At 42.4% G+C, this 25,963-nt stretch overlaps 1 protein-coding gene across 1 annotated transcript; it reads left to right on the plus strand.

Moving 5' to 3' along the window:
- Positions 1-763: 763 nt before the first annotated feature.
- TMEM242 (transmembrane protein 242) lies at positions 764-24,880 on the plus strand. Its single transcript, XM_076333794.1, has 4 exons — positions 764-910; positions 3,198-3,298; positions 8,426-8,563; positions 23,656-24,880. Exons 1-4 carry the CDS (start codon positions 778-780, stop codon positions 23,752-23,754), a joined length of 471 nt encoding a protein of 156 aa, XP_076189909.1. The 5' UTR covers positions 764-777; the 3' UTR covers positions 23,755-24,880.
- The last annotated feature ends 1,083 nt before the right edge of the window (positions 24,881-25,963 follow it).

Raw genomic sequence — 25,963 nt, forward strand, 5'->3', positions numbered from 1 at the left:
CAGAAACGTATGGTTCTCGCAGTGTTACTTTAGGATTCCATTCAGACAGAATTTAGCTGTATGTGAAGAACTATTTACAAAACTCGGGAGAATGAGAATTTTGAACAAAAAGATGTACTTCAGAGCAACACCATTCGTCAAGATACAGCTTAGTAAAATTCACGGTAAGTAAGCATTTCTCCCAGCTTTATTTAGTGAAGTCCATGACGTTATCTGTCCCACAGACTTAACCAAAAAACCCCTTGTGAGCCCGCTACAAGAGACTTGATTTAAAAGAGTCTTTTGCCGGTTTTCCCTCTGCGCGATTTGGGCTCTCGGGGACACTCGACGCGCCTCCAACGACAGGCGGTTACCGAGGGGGCGGCTGGCAGCGGCACACGAAGACAACGGCGGCTGAGGAAAAACCTCCAGTGCTCGAGGACGTGCTTTACCGGGGCGCGCCCGCCTTGCGCCACCGCGGTACCGGCCGCCGCCGGCGCCGACCGCCCCAGGTTACCGCCCGGGCTCAGAGGTGAGCCGCGGCTGCCTCAGTCACCGGTAAGCCACTCCTCGGGCAAGCGCGCCCCAGCTTGCCCGCCGCACCGCCCGCTCCCCCGCCCTCGCTGGGGGGGCGACAGTGGCCGGCCAAGCCCCTCGGGGTGGCGGATCCCCCCCGCCCGACTGCGCGGCCGAGGGGGAGAGGGAAGAGGAGGAAGGGCGGCTGCGTGTCCCGGCCCAGCCCCGTTTCCTTCCGGGTTGCGGCCCGCAGCCGCCTCCTCCTCTTCCGCGCCCTGGGCCATGGGGGCGGCTGCCGGCGGGGACGTCCAGGAGGGGGCGGCGGCGGCTCCGCTGGACGCCGGGCGCGGGCTGCCCCTGCCCCGGGGGGCCGGGAGCCCTGCGGCGTCCCAGGACAAGCTCTTCTTAATCAAAGGTGCAGAAAGGCCTCCTCTCCTCCCCTCCTTTGCCGGCACGGGTCGGCCACGAGCAGCAGCGCGTGCGGGAGCCCCGTCGCCGCCCCCCGCCGTGCCGCTTGCCCCGGCCAGCTGTGCCGCAGGGACGGCGGCGGCCGGGAGGAAGGCGTTTCCGTGACCCCTTGCCGTAGCCCGAGGTCTTGCCCCACTCTCCCGTCCCCGGGGAGGAGCCGAGGCGTTTGGGGATGGCCTTGGCCAAGGCTTCCGGATGCAGTGAGGAAGCCCCTACAACGCCGCCCGCCTTTTACCTCTCCTTCGGCGGTGGCGGCGCCTGGCGCCCCTCAGCCCCCGGCACGGGGGCAGGGCACGACGGGGGCCGCCCCGGCGTTGCTGCGCGGGATCCGGGGGGCCCGAGGCGGGTGGGCGCGCTCCGGGACGGGGGCGGCAGGCACCGAGGGGGGCCGCCTCCCTCCCTCGCCCCGCAGCGCCGCGGGGCGCAAAGGCCGCCCGTGCCGAGGGGCGGGGACCGCGGCGCGGTCGCGCAGCCAGATGGCGGCGGGGGGTGAGGGAGTTCAGCCCCGCGGGGCTGCGAGCGGCGGCGGGCGGGGGTCCGCGCCCAGCCCCGCCGGGGCGCCCTGAGGGGGTAGGAGCCGTTGGGAAAGAGGCGGCTCGTACGGGTTACAGACGGCGCCGCGGATTCCTTAAAGCAAGGTTTCCGTAACAAAACGAGCAGCCCCCCGGGCTGGATCCCAGCCGGGGGAGCCGATGCGAGGGGAGGGCCCGGCCTCCTGGCGGGGCCGAAGTCGCCGCGGTCACACGCACCTGCGGGCGGCGGAAGGCAGCGCGCGCCCCTGCGGCGGGCTGGCGTCACCGTGCGGGCGGCGGTCGCGGCCAGGCGCCCAACGGGCCGCCAGGCGCCCCACGGGCCGCTCCCTGTGGCTGCCGGGGCTCCCCGCGCCCCCTGGCGGAGCGGAGGCCGGAGCTGCTCCCGCCCTCCCGCCCAGGCTGCCCACTCGCAGCGCCGCGCCGGCCGGCCGGCGAGTCCCGGGAGGGGGGGAGGGAGACCGCCACCAGTTGGATGCACCCCCCGGCAGACCCAAGGGGATAATGTCTCTGTAAGCGTGCTCCCTGTTGCCGCGCTCTTTGCCTGCCCCTTGCAGTGCCTTCCTGCCCCTCCCAAGGAGGCCGTGCATCGAGCTCCTCCTCCTCTTTGAGGAGAAGTTAATTTGAGACCAATTGCTATTTCTGAAATCAGGGAAATGTTGGTTAGTAGACCTTGAAATGTAAACCGCAGCAGGCGTGCAGAGTTCAGACAGCGTGTGAGGTCTTCCTGCTCCCGGCCAGAAGAGGTACGTTATAGATTTCATTGACACGAGTACAGCAAACTTCTCCATCGCAATAATGGGATAATTACTTCTTAAAAAGTGAGACCTAACATAAGCATGTTTTGCTTCTTACTCCCTATTCAGGCCAGTTTTTTAATTACCTAACTGGTATTAGGAAAGGGAAAACAGGCTGGGTATCAGTAGTTGCAAAGGAAGAACTTGTAACCCCCTGAAATTTTTTAATTTTCATATGAATCAGATGGTTTTGTACAGTGCGCTCAGGCTTTGTAACAAGCCTTTTTCTTAAAAGTGGGCAGGTATGGCTACATGTGCCTTTGATGCAAGAACTAGAAGGGATCAAAGGACCCCAAGTGACTTTGGAAACACTCTGAAAACTGAAAATGAGGAATGCTTGGGAAAGCTTCCTGCTAGTGTCATTTTCTTTTTTTAAATGGAGCATTAGAACATAAAACGAAGAAAGCTGAAGAACGGGTGTTGCTTATGGAACGGTCTTCAGAGGTACTGGTGGATTTTCAGGTGGCCATTTGAAATAACAAGTGATGCAGCAAAAATAATTACATCTTCCTTTTGGGGAAGGGTGAGGCGTAGCCATAGAACAAGATGATTTTAGTAGCCTGGCTCTGGAGTGAGAGAGACATTTCAAAGTACTGTGAAAAGGCATACTGGGATTTGAATGATTTTTTGTGTGTGTGTGTGTGGCTTGAAAATACATACACTTGCCATTAATTTTCAAAATGCTCTATTTCAAAATATTCTTTCTTGCTTTCTTGCCATATTGAGTTAACGTAAATAGCGTGGACAACTGTGCCTTTCACTTGTGCTGACAGATGTCATGTGCTGACAGATCTTAATTTTTCAGGTTCTATTTTCAAAACAGGTTTGGTTTTGTGGTTTGGGGTTTTTTTTCCCTCCCCTTAAGAAAAAAAATCTTAATTTTTATTTCTTAAACTTTTATTGGCAGGTGGAATTTTCCTAGGTACCGTGGCTACAGCAGGAATGATAGCAGGTTTTGGCACCACACTTGCCATGACAAAAAAGAAGAACCCAGACTGGTTCAGTAAGGTTTGTTCCTTTTAAACTATTTTCCGATTGTGGTAGGCAGGAAATAAGAATGCATCAAATGCTGTACAGAAGTGTTGATATATGTGTACAAAGTTGATGGTAAGAGCACTAAACTTAATTGAAGTCAATAGGGGTAGGATTAATTTAAAAATCAATTCAGAGTTGGCACTGCTAAATACTTTAGTACTTGAGATTAGTTGAAGTACATAAAGCTTACTCTGATTGCTGGAATCTTACTACTGCTATATAATGGAATATAATTGATGGTCTGTTTTGATCTGTGATGTGAACACACTTCAGTCACGAGCCTGTATCACCTCCGTGATCCGGTTCACCGTGCGGTCCCACAGTGCTACAGTGAATCAGGAAGCGAGGTAACTGCAGTAAGGATGGGAATGAGGAGGTAGAAAGCCTGTAAGCTGTGGCCTATGTAAGTGGAGTCATTAGTCAAAATTTAAGCTCTCCACTCCCTTCGCACCGTGTAAGGGGACTGGTGAGAGTGAGTAGTGGCTTGGTACTACGAGATCTGATGGCCAAAAATAATCTGTTCTCGCGCATTTACTAACAGGATCCACCTGAGCATTCTGAAGGGAAAAAAATGGCAAAGCAAAGCTAGCAATTATACCATGTTGATATATTAATCTGAAATACAGCATATTTAATTGAAGAACGCTTTTTTCCCTCACTAATGCTTTGTTACTGCCGAAAATGTCAAAAATAGGCCCTTAAAATTGATCAGTCTTGTCTCCACTGAGCCCTTAAAATACAACATATATTACAGATGGGTTTAGGGAGCTGAGAGCTGATCAGTTGTGTTTATTTTTAAAATGTTAATTCAATAACAATGCATATCAAGAGAAAAAAAATTCTTCCATTGCACTTTCTATCAGAGCCTTTGTATCTGATCACTCTCAATCTCCTTTTGTGGTCAAAGAGCACGAGATCCTTCCTTTGCCATCCTATTTTCCTCTGTAGGCTGCTGTGGCATAACTCGTCCATTGCCTTTTCAGCAACAATAAACACAGGTTTCTTTTCTGAAGTAGACAAAATAGAAAACTCCATGAGAAGTTATTTCACAAGCTACAGAAATATATTACAGTAAGGAAGTTTTCTCTCTTTTTTTAACAACTTTTTTTTTTTAAAAAAAACTTCCTTTTTCCTGAGCATTGCATTTTTTCCAGCTCGCATGTATTCTTGATTGTCTGAGCTGTCCTGTTATTGGTGTGAAACTTATCAAGAGTGACATTACATTGATATCCGAGAATATATATGCTGGAAATGGCACCAAGTGGTACAAACCATTTCAATTTTTGCTGAAAACCTGTATCTGCTACTATCTGTGCCAATGAATTACAACAATTTGCTAGCAAAAATCTGTGATTCCTGGGCCCCTCAACTTAACTGCAAAGTGTATAAAGATGCTTTTTTGTCAAGGTACTTGTAGGTGAGCAATTTCAAAAGGGAAGGCTAGACATTGAGAATGACTTAACTGCCTATAGAGGCTCTCTGAGGTACCAATGAGGTAAACAGTTTTGCAGTAGCATTCTTACTTAAATTTATAGTTGCTTACTGCAAGTCATTTTTAATAACTCATCATGTATAATAACAGAAGCATAACTATGGATAACTACAGATGATTGCATCCTTCTTAGATGTTCAATGCCTAAATATTATTTTTATCCATGTTAAGGTGAGGCCGTAGTTTGACGGGTGCTTTAAGCAAACATCAGCCAGCATTGCTGTTGAAAGAAGTAATCCTACCAGCCCGTAGTTTCTGGCAATTCATTCCTGCCCCTGTAAAGGCACCAATACTTGTGCTACTGGGTTGGTGAGATGATACTGGTTAATTCTAGGGTTTTTTTATATCCTGCATTAGTTTTAGTCCAAATCAGTCTTCTGATCCCCTTCACTGCATGACTGCAGTGACTGTGCTGGCACAAGCTTGGGGGAAGGTCCGAATGTGACCAGCAAACATAATGCAGCCTGGAACGGTTTTAAATAGTTTTATGGAAGAAAAAAATAGCAATTTAGAGGGGAAGCTGTAGCATCACAGCATCATGGCTTCATGACTGCATTCAGACTTCCGGGAAGCAACAGTATGAGACTCTACTCTTGTAGCGTAGCATCAGCATTACTGGCAAGAGATAGAGCTGAAATTGCACCTACTGTACCTCCTCCGTGGTAGTGAAGTAAAGGTAAGCGTTTGCAGGACTGGTGCCCAAATTGACTCGAAACTGAGATAACATAATCCTGTTTAGTGATGAACCACTGCAGAACCCTTCAGTTAAGAAATGATTGGGGGGGGGTGTTTAAAATTAAATGCTCAGATGCAGCAGCCTCCTTGTGATAAGTGTCCAGTTTTACCAGCATTTATCCAGGTGTTTAATTTTACAGTGGGTTAGGTCATAGAAAATAGTGAACACGCTGAATACAATCAACCAAACCACTTGAACACACCATTTTTTTTAGGCACTGCTTCCTTTCAGACACACTCTTACCCACAAAGGGATAGTTACAGGATTGAGGCCTGTGTCTGAAAAAAAAAAAGTCATTTCTCCTTCTCCCACTTCCTGCTTATATCCTCCAGGAAAAAAAATATTAAATACGAAGCATATATTTTGGTAACCAAATCAGCTAATTCTGCCCTATATTTTCCTGGCCTGGTTTTTAGAAAGACTCAAGTATTGTTTAATAGCTTATTTTTTAAATTAAAGAGTTGCTTTTTTAAAAAAAATACAGGAGCAGTAATGAAGAGAAAGCAATCTGTGCATAGAATAACGGGCTCATGAATAAAACTCAGTTCTCTTAAAAATGTTCTTTTAATGGTAACATCTCCCATGCTACTGTTGTCTTTTTAAATTTTTTAGTGTTTCATTAACCAGCTTTCTTGATGCTCTGAACAGTATATCTAATAATCATATAACAAACTGTCTTGTTTACAGAAATCCTTATCAGTGTACTTACTACCCTGAGGAATCAGCCTGTGACTGGATGCTGTTTGACTGCTGTCAGTAAAACCAGATCAATTGTTTCCATTTACCCCTATTTTTCTGGGGCAATCAAGCATTTAAATAGTATTTGGGTTGGGTTTTTTTGGCCAGCAATTTTCACAGCTAATGACTCCTATTTAAAGGTTCTGTGTAGAGGATATTTTTGTCCATTCATTTCCCATCTTCCAAATGGGAGAAATTTTTCTGCATGTTGTTGTATATGGTTAGATTATGGAAGCAGGAAAAATGTCAGAAACAATCATCAGCATTTTAGATCTACTCATAGCAGTCTGCTGTAAGACTTATGAAAGTTCATTAGCTGTGGTAGGGAAATAATAGGACCTGGTATAATAGCGTGACTAGACATCTCTGCTGTTTGCGCCTGTGTGTGTGTATGTGTGTGCTTACAGAGCATCGTTTTGTTAACAGCTTCCACTTTGGGATGTCCAAATCAGAATAAGGATCAAGATACATTTTGCTTGTGCCCTTTGCAAGTGTGTATTTGTCCTTGGATAACTGTGCCTACAGCTAAACCCTAAGGAAAAGTGTTAATGCTGAGGACTGTCTGAGGATCATTTTAACAGTTCAATAAATACAAAGCCAAGAGGAAAAAAACTACTGGTGCTATTTCACTAACCAAATACCATAGTGATAGACACTACGTATGTTTAATTATATCAAAGAAGAAAGAGAACCATTTTTAAAAAAAATAAAAAATTTTAAAGTCTTTTTAAGGCAAGATTACAAAAGATATTTTTCCCACTTTTTGTGATGAATAGAAAAGTGCAGCTCTTTGGCATGTTTTGGAGGAAAATTTTTTGGATCCTTCCACAAGTTAATTTCACTTTTCAGTATTTTAGACTATAAATGAAATAATTCTTTATTGAATATATTTGTATGCGTGCAGTCTCATTTATGTTTACCTCTGAGCAATAATTGTTTTTTTTCCCCGAGATACCCAGTAAGTAAGTAGGACTGTTCAGTTGTGTAAGGCCCGTAGATGCCAGTCTTTAACAGTTACCATCTGAAATCTGTGTTTCCATGTGAAGAATTGAACAGTGATCCTTTAGGGGAAAAAACGGAACCCTCTTGCTGACATTTACCACTATGAGCAAGAGGATTATGTCTGTCTTGCTGCTGTTGCAGCCTACACAGATTGAAGCTGTCTATACCAAATAGGTACAGTAAGGAGGGTGTTATGAGATGAGAACAGCTGGCTAACGGTGAACGTGCAGTGCGAATTGATTGATGTCAGCCAGCATGTGGCTTATACCCTTGGTAGCTGCAATGTGCATTTATGTGCTGCGACAGAGAAGGTTTCATTGTGGTTGGGACCCCATCATGGCTGAGGCTCCATTGTTCTTGGCCTGAGGTGGCTTTTCCGAGTGACAGTGTTTTGCGTTTTCAGGACACGTCTCATGGAGGACTCTTACACAGCGGTATCTTAACAAGTGGTTAAAACCACCTACTCTTGTTTCTGACAAAAATGAGAAGTATCGAGACTGCAGAGCATTTTCTATGTTGCCACTTGGTGAACTCTGCAGGGGAATGGGTTCATCGTTGTAGTTTCCAGAGCTCCTTCAGAGTTGCAGCCAGTTGAAATTAGTCTCTCAGTCACTGTTATACCCTCTCTGTGTCAAGCTGAAAGCTACTCAGGTTCCTTCAGTTTCCTAATCTGCTGTTTCAGGAGTGCAGATAAAGACCTTTAGGCCGATGGTTGCCCACCACCCTTACTGCCCCAAGAAAAAGTACCAAAATCAATGATGTACAATGATTATGTTCTGATGTCACTGGCATAAGGGCTTGTGCCTGGTTTTGATTCAGTTTTGTATTTTGGCTGGTGGGATAACTGAGTGTCGGACTCTTGTGCCCATGAAACAGTTGACTTCAGCATTTCTGGGTAATAAAAATCATCCCCAGGTGGTACTGGCAACCATGAAAGCTGCTTGTGGTGGGAAGGCAGCTCATCCACCCCCTTGCTTGGCTCTGGGTCTGCTGGCAGCTGTAACAGTTTCTGTGGCCACACTAGTACAGCTGGCAAGTCAGGAAAAACTTTAGATCACTAAGATAACTGTTTTAGTTCATATTTTTTTCCAATTATTGTTCACTTTTTCTTGATCACTGTTTTTGGTTCTAGGGGATTACTGCCACGGCTGCATTACCAGAGAGTGGTTCGTCACTGGCCTTACGAGCCCTTGGATGGGGCTCAGTCTACGCGTGGTGCGGAGTTGGATTGCTCAGTTTTGCCATCTGGAAGGCCCTGGGTGTGCACAGTGTGAGTAGCAAGTATGATTGCCTCAAATACTGTATTTTTCTTGGGTAATGCATCTTGGGGTGGCACCTCTATACTACTTCAGCCTAGAAATTACACGTCCATTCACCACATGTAGAGTGACTAACCAGAGTGTGTGCACACAGGGAAGGCATTCTTACATCTGCAAAAAATGGGATGTTGTGGGAGGAGACAATTTTGGGGGAGGAACGGTTTTGTCCTGCTTATGTTTATTTGCACAGATGTTTCAGATTCTTCACAAAAGAGCCAGTGTTCTAATTTAGAGACTAAAATAGTAGCTGCAAACTTTCTATATCCTTTGCTTATTGAATTGAAGGCTACCCCCCTGAATCCTATCTTTAGAGCAATCCGTTTATTTGTCCCAAGTTCCATTTATTGCATCAGGACACTGGGGACGTAAGAAAAACTGAGAGGAAACCAGCTTGCTTTCTAGTGCATTTCTGGAAGGGGCAAGGGGGCAGAAGGTTGAGTTGCATGTGTGATAGAACGGTGGCCCATGACATGCCACGTCAAGGCAAAGAAACTCGGGAAGCGTCTGTATGTCCCAAGGGGCTAAGGCTATCTTTAGTAAATCGCTTATGTTCCAGTGTTTCACAGTGTTGAGTGTGAACACTAAAGTTCGTGTAAGCATTTTTGTTTGCCCCTAGTAATGAGCCATGACTTAAGAGTCCCCTGCAGCTATAAGTTTGGCAGAGCTGTCTGCATCCTCTTTAGGACTAGGAATGAATAGACTTCCTTTACCTTCCATGGCAAATCATTTATATATTCAACAAAGTGTCCAAAACTAAAAGGAAGAAGATACTACTCCATCCCAGTACTGTTCTCATTAATATCTTTATTCAAGTTCTCACTTCTTGTCTACTCTGCTGATGTATCCTGTAGGTCACAGTTTGGGTCCCAACATACAGCACTACGCAATCCCTTATTCCTTAGTTTCCAGTGTTGATTCTCAATAGGAGCCAGGAAATGAAGGCAGAACACCAAAAAGGCATAGCAGGACATAGGAGGCATCTACAACACATTTTGTTTAAAGTCAAGTCCTCCTTGTGAGGCTGTAGTGGAATGGCAGAGAAGGGGGAGGAAGAGTGGGAGTACCAGTTTATACTTTCTGCACGCTGAGCTACAACAGTCCACTCAGTTTACTGTCAGTTACATCGTCAGCCAAAAGGATTCGTTTCACACTATGCTGCTGATTCTTATTTTCGTTCCGTCAGCGTACTTCTAGTCCTGCCAAAAGACAGCAGAATCTGACCTTAGTCTGCAATTTACATTAACTGCTTCTCGGTAAGCTCAATTTTTTACTTCCTTGAGAAGTACTGGCCTAGACCCACAGTTGCCTCGTTTCCCTGTGAGACTGCTTTCCTTGAGACTGCCTGACAGGGAACAACCACAGAAGCTTGAGATGGCCAAGCCTCAGGACGTGTCAGAGTCTGATGGGGGCTTCTGGCTACCTGACAGGAGTGGCTCTTGTGTCGGAAGCGTACAGCACACTGCAGGGCATTTTAGAGACTCGTTGAGTGTTCGTAGTCAGAAAGCTGCACCTTATTATATTCTGTGTTGTGTTAGCATTGAAAGGAGGTGGGGGAAACTGTATCTTAAGAGGTGCTTGCAAATGCCTGTTGGTATTGGTTTCTGTTGTGGAGCGCTTACGTTTCACCGCATTGCACAGTGAGAACTGCAGACACTGAAGGAAGCAGATTCCTGTCAAGAGACCGTGTCTGCACATGATTTTGAACAGCTCGCTCCCTGCCCTCCACTGACATACTTACTGCATTCACTATAGACTTTTAAATTCCCACTGCAGAAAGGAAACATGTACAATAGTGCTACTCATTATTGCAGAATCAAAAATTACCATTTGTAAATTTCCTGTCACACATTGCTTTTTCCTATTATACTATATATCTGTTAAAATCAAATATATATCTATATGTTTAAAATTGCTGCAGGTACAAAAGTGTGTTAAAAATGAAATATTCTGACCAAAGAGAAGAGGTTCATTAGCATTAAAAATATATTTCTAGAATAAATCATCTTTGATTTTTGATTGTTGTTGACACTTTTTGCATACTGCTTTAACATAACACTCGGGAGCAAACAGTGACTGTTGGAAGACAGTATTTTTTCCTTAAATATCATTTTCCTGAACAGTTGAGATTAAATGAGGATTATAAGGTGGCTGGTACATTATTAGTTCTGGACTCTTAAACATATGCTCGTTTTAAGAAGGGCCTGTTTATTTATTTTCCTATTTCAGGGGAACATTGTGATACTTTTGAAAATTCTTAATTGCTATCATGTAAGCAGAGGTAATAGATTAACAGTCAGTTAAAATACTGATTTTTAAAAACACATATTAGATGCATATGATGTGTCTAATAATTATTAGATAGCCACAAAAATAAATTAAATTCTATTTGTGGGAAACTATTTACTGAAGTTATCACTGGGTGAAATAAAGTTTCTTTCCACACAAACTGTTCAGACCATGGAAGACACCATAGATTTTACACTAAGCTCAACATTTTCAAATGAACATTTTAATTTCAGTTAAGCATTTCAAAAAGAGGCTGTCACAGATTTACCTGAATAAAAATGCCTTGAGTCTTCAGCGTGGTTGAGTGCCGCAAGTTCAGTTGCTCTGTAGTATACGCGGGTTCCCAACACCTGTAGAAGTTCAAGTTACAATTTCAACCCTAGCATCAGGTATCAAGATTTGAAAACTATGAACTTAAGGCAGACTTTCGCCTCTGCAAGTGCTATACTATACGTGACCTGAGGGGAGACTTGACTTATTTTGATGCCAGGAATCTGTGTGAACTTAATCACTAAAGCTTTGGCAGCTGGACAAAGAGGAGAGGTTCTGCCCAGCCTCTTCACCTTACTGCCTTTAATAGTAGCCAGCTGCCTTTGGGACCGGCTAATTAGCGGTCTGGCCCTGCTGGGCAGCAGCTTCATTTGTTTAAGAGCTACTGGTAATGTGGATAACATTACTGACAGCTAATACAGTCTCTCGATATTAAATTGTTTCTCTCGATATTAAATTGTTAAGCATCATAAAGCTCTGATCGTAAGCACTGCAGATGTTTCATTTAGCAAACAAGAAAGCTGCTTCTGTCACATGTAGGAGTACATTAACTCCGGCGCTTTCTCAGATCCATTGCCAACTCTGTCCCTGTGACTATCTTGGTGGGATCTTAGCAAATAAAGGGCTGACCTTCATTTGCAGAGCTTGGAGGGGAGTTCCGAGTCAAGTAACACTGAGTTGCTAAGTGTTGTTTAATGCCTCGTGTCATCTCCAGGAGTAAAATACAAGAAGCCACAGTGGAAAGTCAGACACGATGGGTTGGCGGGAATCACACCAAAAGGAGTACGAGAGCTGGGAGATCTTGAAGCATAGCCGGCTTGGCCAGGAAAGCTGTTGAGCAGTTCTGCTCCTGACTGGCCAGCCCGTGGAGAGGGCTGAAGGTCGTGCGCACCAGAGCTTGGGCTGCCTTTAAGGGGAGCAAAGCTTGTCAGTGAACTTGGAGAAGCGCAGCGAAAGATGTGCTCTTTGTGCTTTGACCTCTGCTCGCGTTGGCCATGCACGGGTTTGAAACGATGGACTATTCAACTGGCGTGGCTGAATTGTCCTAATCCTTATGTCGGCGCACCTGCCGTAAATGCCTGTAATCGTCCTTGCGCCCGCAGGAAGAGGTGGTGAGCGGCTCCCGCGCACCTGAAAGGGTGGAACTAAGACAGCGAGGTGCTGCTACGATTTCTGGCTTTTAGGGGGGAAGAAGAGCCCGCACCGCTACCCTCGGCGGCCGAGCGCCGACCGGCGGTTTCCCGCGGGGCCCGGCGGTTGTGCCCCGCGGCGGGTTTGCGGGGGGGCGGGGCCGGGGGCGGCTCTGCTGCACCGCGGCGACACCTGCTGGCGGCGGCGGGAACAGCCGCGGCGGCGGGGAAAAGCCCGTTTTCTTTCTCGCGCGGGCGGAACGAGCGGCTTCAGTCGTCTTACAGCGACCCGTTTGTTTAAACACGCGTTGCGGTAGTGGCAAATGGTGTTGCCGTTCGTTAGAGCGGTTTCAGTGGTGTCATTGCCAGAATGCCGTGATTTTTAATGTTCGGGGATGTGTTTCCTATGAGCGTAAATTATCGACGGGACAGCGAGCGATTGATAAAAATATGTATTACTCTAAGCTTGTGGCTGTTTAAATTATCTTGTCATCATTTACAAAGTCAGAGGTGAAACGACAAGAGCAAACAGGCACGATATTTCCTTGATGAGTTATAATTGCTGTAATTGATCTGTGTCCGTCATTCTGAAGCAGCGTCGTGACTGCTCAGCAGTTTGTGTCGTGGAAGGAAACGGAAGCCACAGTTCAGGATGCCTCGTCCTTACACCTTCTGAGACAGCCTGCGTTTGCCGTAGACGCCAGTCATTGCTAAGATCTGTTCCAGACACTGAGGTGATGCACCAGCTTTGGTGATACCAGATTTTTATTTAATCTTTGTGGTTTATTGGTTCTTAAAACGGTGCTGTGACAATGCCTACTTCCAGCTCTTAAATGGCTTTATTGTTAAAGGTGGTTCCCTGTAGCTTTACAGTCTGCTGCTTTTTACGCCAGCGTGAAAACCCAGGGGTGATAGTAGGTAACTGAGCTTTATATCTTGGTAAGGGATATAAAAGATTTTACGCTGTCTCAGGTTGGGTCATTAATATCCCCTGACTGCAGTTACCACTGTTGTAATCTGAGGACAGGCTGGTAAGTAATAAACCCTACTAAATTCCAGTCAGCTCTTATTCCTAAACGGAGAAGTGATGGATCAGTGAGGACTTGGTTTGATAATGATTACATTCAATAATGTAAAAGAGAAATCTTCCTTTTCAGAACCTAGGAGATGGTGGTTATCTAGTTTTATATTGTACCTCTTGCAGAAAATAACCAGCTGTCAGTAATAGACTTTTTTAACTTGCTTCCTGGAATCTCTTAGGAAAATATTTTAAGTCAGTCCACCTTTGATTATCTCCAGGCATAGAAGCTCTATCTATATTAGCAAGTATCATCGACCAGCAGCATTGGGGCAGTAAAGCAACTAAGGGCTGAGGACCTGACATCTAAAACCATTCCAGGGGATTTTTAAAATTTGGACTGACTCTGGCCTTGCCCCATGGCTTGAATGCCTGTTTGCAGTTGGAGTATGTTACGTACGCTCCTAGAATGCATCTTCAGTTTTATGTCACCCTAAAGAAACGCAGTTCATGCGTTTTGAGACTCTTCAGCGGTACACAAACTCATGCCCAGGAAGCACGGACAACTGGGAGATTTGCTTCCAAAGAGCACTCCCGATCTGAACCCGGGGCTCATCCAGACACACCTTTCCTCTCTGAGGCACTTCACAAAATAGAAGGACATGTGCAATGTTAAACACAAGCTTAATAATTGACATCTGGCTTGAAACAAAATGGCACCACCTTTTTTAACAAGTATATTTGCTATTTAACAACTTCCACATCGTGGCACTATCTTACAGGGTTTTGAGCTTGCAACCTCAGAACCCTGTAGCTGCCCACTCCTGGTGCAATGGGCTGACTGTTTTCTGATGAAAAACACAGAGGTATTGAAGTAAATTTTGTAGAAAAGAATAGGTTTGGCCAATTGATCGTTTAAATTTTTTTGAAGTTGAATAGTAGTTGAAACATCTTATTTCAACATTCTCCATGTGAAATGCTCAATGAAGTTTTAAATTTTCAATTGAAGAATAAATGGTGTTTCACTCAGTAAAAATTTTTAAAAGTAAGAAATTCAAAGTTATCTTAAAACCCCTGTTGTTACTTTGACCTAAACAAGTATTTTCATGGAAGTTTCCAAAAATTAAACCTTTCTTATTTTATTTACTTATTCTACAGGTGTTATGATCCACCACACCTTTTTGTTGCTTGGAAAAATGTTAGTTTCACAATTTTCTAGAAGTTACAGTTGAGTTGTAAACCCTTGTTTTAAATAAGCAGGTTTTTGTTTTTAATTAAACTATAGAATACTTGACAGGTATTGAAACATACCTATGAATGCCTGATGTTCTTTTTTTTCTTTTTCTTTTTCTTTTTCTTTTTTTTTTTAAACTATCAGCGATTATGAGCCTTCTTTTAAAAGCAGAACAATACCCTCAGCCCTTGTCGACTGGAGCATGCAACAGTTAACAAACAAGATAAATTATGCTTTAAAAGCCCTTTTGCTCTTCATGCCCTCAATAAATTAGGTTTTCTTTCCTCAGAAATAAAAGCATTCTTTCTCCCATAGGAAAAGGGCCAGGATGATTCATATGTAGGTTTGTGAGATTCTGATTGTTGCTTCCACATCTGTTCCATGGAAAGCTAGAAAAATAGTGAGAAGAACTGCCTAGTAATTTGTGACTAACATAGTTATAAAATATTAGTTTATCATTTTTATGGTGACTTCTAATGAAATATCCCGTTTTTCATTGATCTTAACCTTTAAAATATTAACAGTCTAAAAAAATTGCACAGCTGTGAAGAGACATCTAAAACAATTAAAAGCAATACAGAGAATATATGCTTGCCATGGTTTTGTTGGTAAGGACATTTCCTCGGCGGGCTGCTTTTCTCTAGAGGAAATCTAATCTCTAAATCACCATTTTAAGCATAAAAATAATAACATCCCCCCGCTTATTTTGAGAGATATTTGTTACAATCTTGTGAGACTATAGTCATAGGTACAGTATAAATACAAAGGAGTATTGGCTTTAAGGATGGATTAATTTAAAAATAAAATGAGAACATGGAGACATAGTCTTCAAAAATTATTGGTTTTGGCATCTGTAAATAGCACTAAGATCTATAGATCTCAACCAAGTATAGGCATATTGCAGTGGTTGAAATTTTTATGCTATTTCATAAATGAACAATTTATACTGCTATAAAAGCAGTATATCTCCTAGAATCATTCTAGAGTCATCGTAGAGTCATTCCTAGATTTTTTTGTTGTTACTAGTTTTTAATTATAGTTGTATTTAATCCTCACCTAAGTGTTATTAATGAAGTTTCTGTTTCCTACCATGCTTATGTTTGATTGCATAATAAAAACGTATCTTTTCCGTGCTACTTCATGATCATATGTTTCAATATGAATCAAATCTGCCCAGTTTTTTTAACATTCTTTTAATGTCCTCAATAGTTATTTAAATTCAAGCTCTTAGAAAGAAGATGGAGTACTATCACAAGTTAGCACTTCCTCCTCCTGTTTATACAGGGGTTTTCTGTACTGCTTATATTGCCTAATACAAGTTTGGTGTGGAGAAGACTTGCCTCCACACATAGGCACTGCTAGTATTTTATCCAAGAAGTAAAGGAGAAAAAGAAGTAACCTATGAACATTGTAAACTTGATAAGGCAGAATGCTTATTCAAGGAGTAAGATCATCATTTTCCTACTGGAAAGCTGCTACATCTACCTTATGAATAGGGACAGCTGTAAGTAAGTATTTCAAAAATATGGGAAAACTGTAACTGTAGCTGTCTTGAGGCATGACTCTGCTGTGTCTTGGAAGAGACTCGTAGCTGTTGGCTGCCGCCAGCCTGTTAAGAAGCTAGAAAGAGTAAAAGATCGTTCAGCCTTTGGTCTGAAATTGCCTCTGTGGAGCAGTTCCAGGTTGCCGTAAGTGGACGAGTGGGCTGATGCACTTCTCGGCTGCACCTAACTGTGAACTCCATGTGTACAACTAAAATCTGAATAAAAGCTTACCTGATAGGTGTGAATTTTTTGTGCTACATCTTGGTCCCATGGGGTCTTCCTGTGCTTCGTTACGTGTGGTGGTATGGCCCTTCTGTGGTCCAAGACCCCAGCTGCTCTGCTTGCCTGGAGGCACCCAGCCGACCCTGCCTGGCTCTGGGTGTCACACTGGCTCTGACAGGTTTCCTGGGCGAAATTCAGCCCTGGTCACGGCGTCAAGGCTTATGCGTCACTGAAGAGTTTTGGTTTTGTGCTGGCTCTTTTCCCAGCCATGAATCTCACTTGTGGATGATACATGTCATGAATTCCTGGACATACAGAGGAAAAAAATTACTCAGGTTGCCCTTTTCAGGAACTGCCTGCTTGCAGACAATTCATGTTTTTACTCGAATTCAGAAATCCAGATTAGAGCACAGAAGAGCTTATAGAGTTGGGACACTCATCCTGAGATTTTGGGTCCATTAACCAACTTGCTCCATACGTTTAGCTATTTAACTATTTTAAATTTTAAATTACTTTAATATTAATTTTTCAAATTGCCCAGGGTGACTAAGGAGCAATGACTAATACACCATAATAGACTAATCATGTGGATGTGCTTCCCAGGCACCCAGATCTGAAAGTAAGATTCTGCAGAAATAAATGGTGTGTTCCTCAGTGATTTCGAAAATATTTCACTCCATTTTTCTGCATGGCATGAAAGCCTTTTGCAACAAGATGGTATAATCCAAACTTTGTACCATTACTTCTATTTTGAAGCCCGATGCAGCATCACTGAAATCAGCGAGAACAGGCTTGAGAATGAGACGCTGACTTAATCTACTTTGAGATATCATATACTACAAAAACTTAAGTCCTCGGCATTTTATTTCAGAAAGATCAACATGGAAATGTATAAAATTCTAAAGGATACTCCTGTATCTCTGAACCTAAGGAAGTTACTTTTTTTTTCAGATTGTGGTTTACAAAATTTCTGTCTTGGTGTATATAAATTAATAGCTGTCTTTCCCATTGATCATAATTAGGTAATCAATCACTTCCATTTTTTGTATTCAAAATAATCTAGGCTTAAACCAGAACATTTTTGTTTTCTTTAGCCTTTTCTACTGGAATGGCATCTTCTTCCTTTTATGATAGATAGCTAGAAGGATACTTTCAGGCTACCAGTTAACAATCCCACTTTTGGGAGCTAAGTGACATTCGCGCAGAAATTAAACCGGGCAAAGTGGTGGGGCTAGTAAAACACGTTTGTAATGCAGAGCAGCTGTCTTCCCATTTGTGAAATGCATTCATTTATGAATGAGTAACATGGCTGCTGCGCACTTGGAAAAGTAACATGAGGAAAGTATTTCATGTGTTTTATCTCTTCATGTGACCCAATCATTGGAAAAGAGACAGCCTGACCCTTGTGACTTGACAGCTCTCAGTAGTTCACTAGTAATTTGAGACAGAATATGTAGTAGCCGTGGGAGGCTACCACATATGTGTAATGGTTTGGGAGCTGTGACAGCTTCGTTCTAAACAGTGACGATCCTCTCCCCCTCTCCCTGTAAAGTTCACTTAGGTTCTTTTCATGTTGTTTTTCTTTTAAAAAGCACAGGACATGTTTTACCCAATTACACAGGATTTACAGGGATAGGTTTCTGGAAAAATATGTCTGTGTGTTTGTTTAATTTTAGGCATTGTAAAGGCTCTCTGATTTCAAAGAGAGTATTCAACACTACATAAGGTTAAGCACGTTTGTCAGTCTCCATGGGATAGGGGGTTAATACGAGCTCTTGACTTCCCTAGATGGCTTAACAAAATTCTGCTGCTGCTTTTCTCTATGCAAGCCTGAAACACTGGAATCGGCAAACAGGTTGTGAACAGTGCGCTATGACAGTACAGTTTAAGATAGTTAAATATTAGGTTGTATACTGCCAGGATTGACCCTCTGAGGGCCATTTTCATACACCTGTAGTTCTGAATAATGTGAACATTCACAATGCCTTTGCCAATGAAGTGTAAGGTCTAAGAATATTGAACCAGGGCTTTATTTTCCATGCTTATTTTAGAGGTCGGCGTGCAAACCGGCACAGGGTGACCCGCAGTGAGTGCCCCATTTTACACTGAGAATCGGAGAATCACCTTCAGCCAGCAGGCTGTCTGCTCTGCTCTGCTCTGCTCTTCGAGTACTGTAAGGGCTCAGCACTTGCTGTTTTCTACAAATAACTTGCTATTTCTGTATGTGGACCTTGGTAAGCGTTTGCTAACAAGGGCAGCAGCAGTCATTTTAAGATTTGGGAAGAGGTGGCAAGAACAGTCCTCTCTGATGCTCTTAAATCCAGGGCAGCCTGTCTCATCTTCATGCCTTGTGAAATGGAAGGTGGCTGAGGAGAACATAGGGCATGTACATACTGTATTCTGCTGCCAGTCGATATTCCAGTTCAGGGCATCTAACCTCATTTCACTTAGAAGCTAATGTAAGCAGTTCTTACTGGTACGAGTACTAAAATAGGAAACTACTAATTCCTAGAATCTGGGTTGGCCTATTATGAATGTCAGACATCAAAGAGAACATTTCTTCGTAAAACTTTCATTCTAGGATTCAAATAGACTCTTTTAGCTCCTCTTCCATTCATTTTAATATGAACGGCCACGTAAGTGCTCTCAGTAATAGTGCTATCCCAATTTTTGCGTGACATTCTGTCAACGATGTACATTAAAAAGAGATTATTAAATGGAAGATGCTTTTAGGTCCCCATATTTTTGCCACCTGAGGCAGGATCATTAGGTTAAGATAAGAAAATAACAGTGATCTGTAGCTATTACAGATTATTTAATGCAGTAAGGTAGATGATACCCTTTTAGAAAGAAGCCTGACAGTCAGAGGTGGAACAGTTGCTGTAATTTATTTGGCAGGAAAAAACAGCGTCAACCTTTGCAATATCTGTGATAAAAAAAAATAAAATTCACTTGAGTGAAATTCAGTTCAGAGAGTTGCCTCCAGGAACGGCGCATGCTGGAATGTTAAATCAAGAAATGTGTTACAAATCGTTCATGTACCACTAGGTTCAGTGGCAGCAGCTGAGAGAGTGGGCTGTGATACTGAAGGCAGCAGAAAGAGGTAAAATACATTCAGCTTTTAGTGCTCGGTTTACTGCACTATTAATTGAAGACATTATCACAGTTGAACCGAGTACCCCAGTGTCAGTGTGGCTGACAATAATAAAGAGGCAGCCATTTCAGTGTATTATTTCAAAACACTCCAGTACTTAGTACATAGCACATTAGCTTTCATAATTAAATTAATGCCTTTGATTTGAGACCACTGGCATGTGTATTGTGGAATCTGGAGGAAATACAGGAGAAGATTGCCAGGGAGGGAGAGGGGGGAAGAGACCTCCTGAGTGGCATGTCTACTAAAAAGAAAAGCCAAGGCAAGACACAGATTCCTAATTGCAGCATTTCCCTCATCAAGAAGTGTGCTTGTCCCCTGAGAGGTAAAGCAGGTAAAGACAAGGTCCCAATTCTTGCACCTCAAGTGTGCAGTATTAATAGAACGTACAGCTGGACTCATCATCTTCACAAGAAGCTCACCACACTGCAGGAGGTGACAGGACACTGGTAAGCCCAGTTCGTTGAAGGACAGCTAATTTACGTGTTTAGTGTACAAATTCTACCTTCACTGCAAGGATCCTCTGAAGTTGCGATGGGCCTGGTATGATACCGTCAACGAAATGCAAGCAAGAACAGCCCCGAGGCCAATGTGAGTTACTCTGGAGGCCAAATTTAGTCCTAAGTATATAAATACATTAAATAGAGTTTGGCCAGTCAAGGCCCAGGATATCGAGCTCATAGTCTCTGACTGAAAGAAGTCCCAGCCTAAGATTTGATACTAGAATGGTACATAAGCAGGCAGACATTGACACTGGGAGAGAAGGGATAGGAACTTTGGGATTGCGGTTTCCATGGTTATTTATGGGTGTATACAGTGGTTCCATTACATCAGAGAATGGCTTTTTTTCTAAGTCTTCTCCGTGCTTTTCGGCAGTGTGGCAAGTGAGCTTTAGAGGAGCTCTGAGTGCAGGGAGGACAGTGGCTAGGATTTGGAAGTACATCCAGGAGAGCAACAAGCACAAATGTGGAAATGGAGGAAGACACTCTGAAGCTGGTGTTATTAGCGGAACAGAAGAGAAAGGGGAGATACCTTAGAAGTCCAGATCAAAGCCCTAATGAAATACGGTACTGCACTTTCTTACTGGGAGGAGAGGGGGACGGGGAAAGTAAAAGTCCGTGACTAATACTGATTACGCTGCTTAATGTATTATTAGTGAGAACTCAAAAACTGTTGTGGAGAGAAATAATAGGGTGCTGTATCTTTTAAGTTGTATCAGAATGAAAACTTCTAGTAAGAGTTACTAGCTGTGACGTTTGTATTGTGAAGAAATTGGCCCCGTTTAGACATACTGTGAAGACATTATGTATCAGTGAGGCCCATGCCGGTCCTGTAGATAACGTCCTTCTTAACCAGCTGACAACCTAGAGCGTAACATTGAGAAGACAGTGCACAAGTGGTGATCAGCTTGGCATTATGATGTATTAAAATAGCTCACTGTCCAGGAATCACAAAGGAAGAAAGTTTGTGGAAAAATCTAAAACGTGGTCAAAGTTGTGAATTGCAATGAAAAACTATTTTTGTGCAGAGGGGGCTTGTGGAAAATGGCATAGATGCTGGCAAGAGAGGAAGTGGTAAATGAGACATTGAGTCTGTCATCACTTGCAAAGTGGTGTTACAAATAAGCATCAAAATCTGAGAAGACAAGGCTGAGGAAATTTCTCCGGGAGTCTTAAAAGCAAAAGAAAGACATTGAATATTTCAGATTTTGTCCACGTGCTAAGGAAAAATTGTTTTTCCAGAAAATGAGTTGCTTTTACCTGCAGAACATAAATTAGCATTCTGAGGGGAGAAAAATCTGAATATTCTTAAATCTGCAGCTGCTAGCAGTGTTTTAGTGCTTTCTAAATAAATACCTTTTTTCTTTCAGAACAGAGCTGTAGTGTTTTATTTCCCAGACAAGATTGCTTTGTGCATTCGAGGGTTAGGGTTTGGCATGTGAGCAATTATAAGGTAGCTGTTAGAGTGAGGCAGCACTGTAGTTTTCTGAATGGTTCCCCCACGCATCATCCTTTTTTTGGAGGCCTCATATTTGCTTTTAGTTTTCCTTTGATTTTGTGCGTCTTCAGTGGAGTAAAAGAGGTGTCCTGTAGGGCTTATGAGTGCATCATTTAAGTTTGACACTAAAAGAAATTCAAAAGTCTGAGTTTAGAAACAGCCAAAAAATCCACATTGCACCAGATCATTAGCTGGTATAAAATGTTTTATTTCCAGTTATACCACCTGAGCTACAGCTGCTTACATCAGGTTTCGATCTGACCACTCCTGTGTTACCAAACACCCAGGTAATACTTAGTGTGAGATGAAAGAGTACAAGAGCTTGTTCACTCTTCAGGAAGTAAAAATGTTAAGTAAATTGAATACTTTCTGCACACCAGAGAACTGGGGTAACTTAATTACAGGGGACTGGAAAAAACAGATGAGCCAAAGCTCCTAAAGCATTTCCTACTGTAAATACTTGTATTTAATTGTCAGCAATTGTTTAATGTAATTTGGGCTGTTCCCCTACATCAGCTCTGATACTGGTGTTTATTATTCTTGGAAATATTAACTGTCTATGAGAGTTTTTCAGTTTTAAATAAGAAACAAAAATATTAGTTTAGGAACGATTGTAGGTGATGCCAAGATTTTTAAAAACCAAGAATGAATAATTAATCAAAACAGCTATCTGATCAGAATAAAATATAAAGCAGACAGTAAATTAGTTTTTACATAACACCACAATCAGGATAAAACAAAAAGGATAATTTGGCTCTCAATTTTCCTCCTACTTTATATAAAACATGTATTTTTATTTGATTAGCAGTACCCAGCCATTTTTACACAAAAACTTGAGTTCTAAAATGCTTTCATCCATCATAGTTAGTTATTGTCTTAATAAAGGATTGGTAATTTCTCTGTAAATTGTTTCATTCTTTGTATCAGCTGTAACTTGAATGATTGCATTCCAGCAACGTTTCTCTAAAGAAGTACCAGTTCTTTGTCAGAATTATTCGTACGCAGAAGGACTTGAACAGAAAATACAAAGGTATTTGTAAAAAACCTGATGACCCATAACACACAAAATGTAGGCATATTAGAGAAGATGCCTATGTAGCTGTTTCGAATATCTAGATTTCCTGGAACCTTTCCGTGGGACGTACTGCCTGAGACAGCAGTTGGTCTTCAAGAGGTCATTGCATCCAGTGCTTGAATACCACATCCTGTCTTCTCTGCGAGAATGTCATAGATTCTGTACAGCTTCCTAAAAATAGCAGTCCAAGACTTCCCCTCTACATCCTGCTGTTTGTGTAACAGGATTTTCACTGATTTGACTTTTCCATGCCTATCCTTTAAAAATATATTATATGTAAAATATATTGCATGTAAAAATCTCGGGAGAAAGAAACCCGCTAAATCTAACTATTATCTTCAAACAGAAGTGATTTTTAAAGAAATTGAATTTTAGTTCTGCCCTGCCAGGAGTATTGAATCAGACATTGGTGATAAAATGGTTATCATATATATAGATTTGGCAATTGGTATTAATGTATTGATATACAGAATATAAAACTAGCAAACTCCCTCTTTCACAGCATTTTAATTTAACAGCAGTGAAAGAAAAGTTTGGTCCTATATATTGTTATGAATCTTGTTTTCTTTCCTACTAATGTATAGATCTGAATGAGACTTTGTTTTGTCACCTGTATCCATATGGTGGGATAAACCTAAATTGTCAGAGCTGACCAGTATTTTTTCTTTAATCCTTGTTTTAAAATCCTTGAACAGACCTATTGGGCCTTTCATCCATTACAAGCGTACAAAAAGGCACTGCAGTCAAAATATGGGCACATTCTCTTGAGGTAATTTTCCTCCAGACAAAAACATTTTAAATATGTGTGTGTGTATATATAGTAGTTCATACAACAGCAGTGAATCATTCAGGCGGGTGGTCCAAATTAGGCACCCCAGCGTGGTGCTTTACAAGGGGGGATTGTTGTGGGTCCCTTCGTACTTCTTTTCACTTTGTTAATTGAACCAACATAATCAGAGGGGAAGTCTTAATTTTCTGTTATTTTTAAAGTCTTTTTACCTCTTCTTTACCTCACACAGCTTATTTTGTGGAATAAGCCCGGGGTTCATGGTGCTACTTTATTTGCTCCTTATTAACAGTTAACTGATTTTATTTTTTAATCTCTTTTATAGATGAAAGAATTCCAAACTAAAATGCAGTCAATGTTTCCAGCAATTCCTAAAAATAGTGAGTCCACCGTTGAATGGGAAGACTTACTTAAATCCAAGTGAAAGACTCAGAGCCGTTTGGAGACGTCTCTTTCAGCAAGAACAGGAGCGGAGTAGCAGAAGTGTCCCATCTGAAAAACGGAGAAGAAAACTCAGACTGAGCAAGTTACTGACTGAGTTCACTGAACCTGGGGATGCCAGTTAACATCTAGCAACAAGGGAATTCAAAACAAAACAAAACAATTTATATTGTACTTTTCAGCGTGCTCGGTATAGTTGATTTGTGAGGAAATGGACCCTCCAAAATAAGTTGGCTCCAACTTGAGAAAAGACTGTATCTTATGAAGACTTAAGGAAGAAACTGATCTTCAGTGGTAAATACAAGGAGAAAACCCCAATAAACTCTTGTCCCATCCTGCTTCTTAAGAGGAATTTTAGGAAATTTCTCTAGGAAACAGAGAACACTACTTTCAGTGACATTTGCATGTTCCATTAAGAATATAACCGTCAAGTCAATTGTAACAGATCTGTTACTGAGCCTGAAGGTAAAGCATACAGTGCACTCTTCTGAAAATAAAGGAGATACTTAAATTTGCAACAGAGAAAGTATCTAAACCAAGCTATTTTTGTATGTCTGAAGGGAACGTTTAAAACATCCAATATGCAAGTAGTGACCTACTGAGCTCCTCTGTAGCGCATCAGAAGAGATCTCTACAAAGTGCACTGTTTGCTCAGTATTAGCTTTTTTTATTGGATCCCACAATAGTGAATCTGATAGTTTGCATAAAAGTCTCTGCTATATTTGTACAGCAATTTAAGTTGTAAGTGAAAAAGCTATAAAATAGCAAGACACCCAGTCTGTCCACAAATATTTTCAGCTAAGAAAGTGTATGGGCAGGGCTAGTTTTCTTTGTATTTCAGTGGTTCCTGTGGCTCTTCTACCAGGAAAAGCAATGTGACATTTTCCACACTGCAGTAGTCTCATGAAGCGTGGGCGTAAACCAGGAAGAATAATGTCTTACTCAAACGTTGTATTTGCAGAACTGTAGATCTGTAAAAATGCAGAAATAAAAAAAAATGCTATCAGTGAACAATCCTTTGTTGAATGCTCAGTTATCAGGTTTTTTTATTAATTGCACACAGTCCAATTAGTCAGTTGTCAGATTTAATAAAGTCCTCTTAAAACCTGTCTTTTGTGATTAAGTCTTTATATTCCTAGGAAAGAACATAAAAAAAAAGCTTTAAATGTCAGATGAATAATAGAGAAGTATGGTTTTCCTGTGAAACATGACAGCACTATAATAGTATCTTTAAAGCAATTTAAGTGTAATAGTTGACATCTTTTCCATAGCTTGATGCTTGTAATCCAATATTCAGTAAATTGTGGTGAATACTGCCATCATATGCACATGAAAAATGGTACTGTTTTCATATTTCTGTTAGTTTGTGTGCATGGTGATACCTGTATTGCCTACGCTAACGCACGTTAGTGCTGAGTTACCAAGTTTAACAAGTAGCCATGTCATTAAAACTGGTCAGGTACTAAACTGAACTAAATGCAAAGCGCATGATGTCCTTAAGGTTGCTTACCTTTAGTGTCAAAGGTGGGATTCGGGTCATCTGTCTTTATCTGGATTAAAAAACTCACCTAAATCAGTCATCCAAAGTTCCCCACACAGGCAATGGAGAAAGACAGGACTGGTCAGAGGGTGACTTGCACTGTACTGAAATGAATGGCTGCTCCTGGAATTGTACAAAGCATCTGACCTGACCTACCTGCTGGCTGCCTCTGAAAGGAGCCGCTCTACTCTTGCTTACCTCCCATCAGCACGGTGACTGCATGAGAACACAGTTCAGGAGAAACTCAGAAGCAAAACGAGTGGTTTTCTAGCGCTTTAGAGCTCTGAGGGTTAGACAAGTGCTAGTCCTGGCACAAGAGAGCTGTCCCTTCTGGTAATGGTCAGCCATTGGATCAGTCTAACTGTATTATAAAAAAAATTCCCTTATGACAGATGGGATGAATTAAATCTGGATATGGACATACCAGGCGATGCTCTTCAAAAAATCCTAACATAGTGAAATATACAGACAGAAATCTTTACAATAGAATCACACTTACAGGGCAAGTACAGAGTGATCAAGTAAGTCCATGTTGAGGTATAAGGCTGAACATAAAACATCTTCGAAAGAGAGAGGAATTCATAGATCATCTTATTCCAAGCTTTATTCTGTGGTTTTGGCTGGAAACGGGTTTTCTCTAGATAAAGGTTTC

The sequence above is a fragment of the Aptenodytes patagonicus genome, chromosome 3 (genome assembly GCF_965638725.1).
Source record: "Aptenodytes patagonicus chromosome 3, bAptPat1.pri.cur, whole genome shotgun sequence".
Classification (NCBI taxonomy): Eukaryota; Metazoa; Chordata; class Aves; order Sphenisciformes; family Spheniscidae; genus Aptenodytes; species Aptenodytes patagonicus.

What these genes read in the sequence shown, in the direction of transcription:
- TMEM242 (XM_076333794.1), top strand. Translation starts at nt 778, where the DNA reads ATGGGGGCGGCTGCCGGCGGGGACGTCCAGGAGGGGGCGGCGGCGGCT. An exon ending in CAAGCTCTTCTTAATCAAAG is followed by an intron (nt 911 to 3,197) that starts GTGCAGAAAGGC and finishes TTTTATTGGCAG; the next exon opens with GTGGAATTTTCCTAGGTACC. An exon ending in AGGCCCTGGGTGTGCACAGT is followed by an intron (nt 8,564 to 23,655) that starts GTGAGTAGCAAG and finishes TCTCTTTTATAG; the next exon opens with ATGAAAGAATTCCAAACTAA.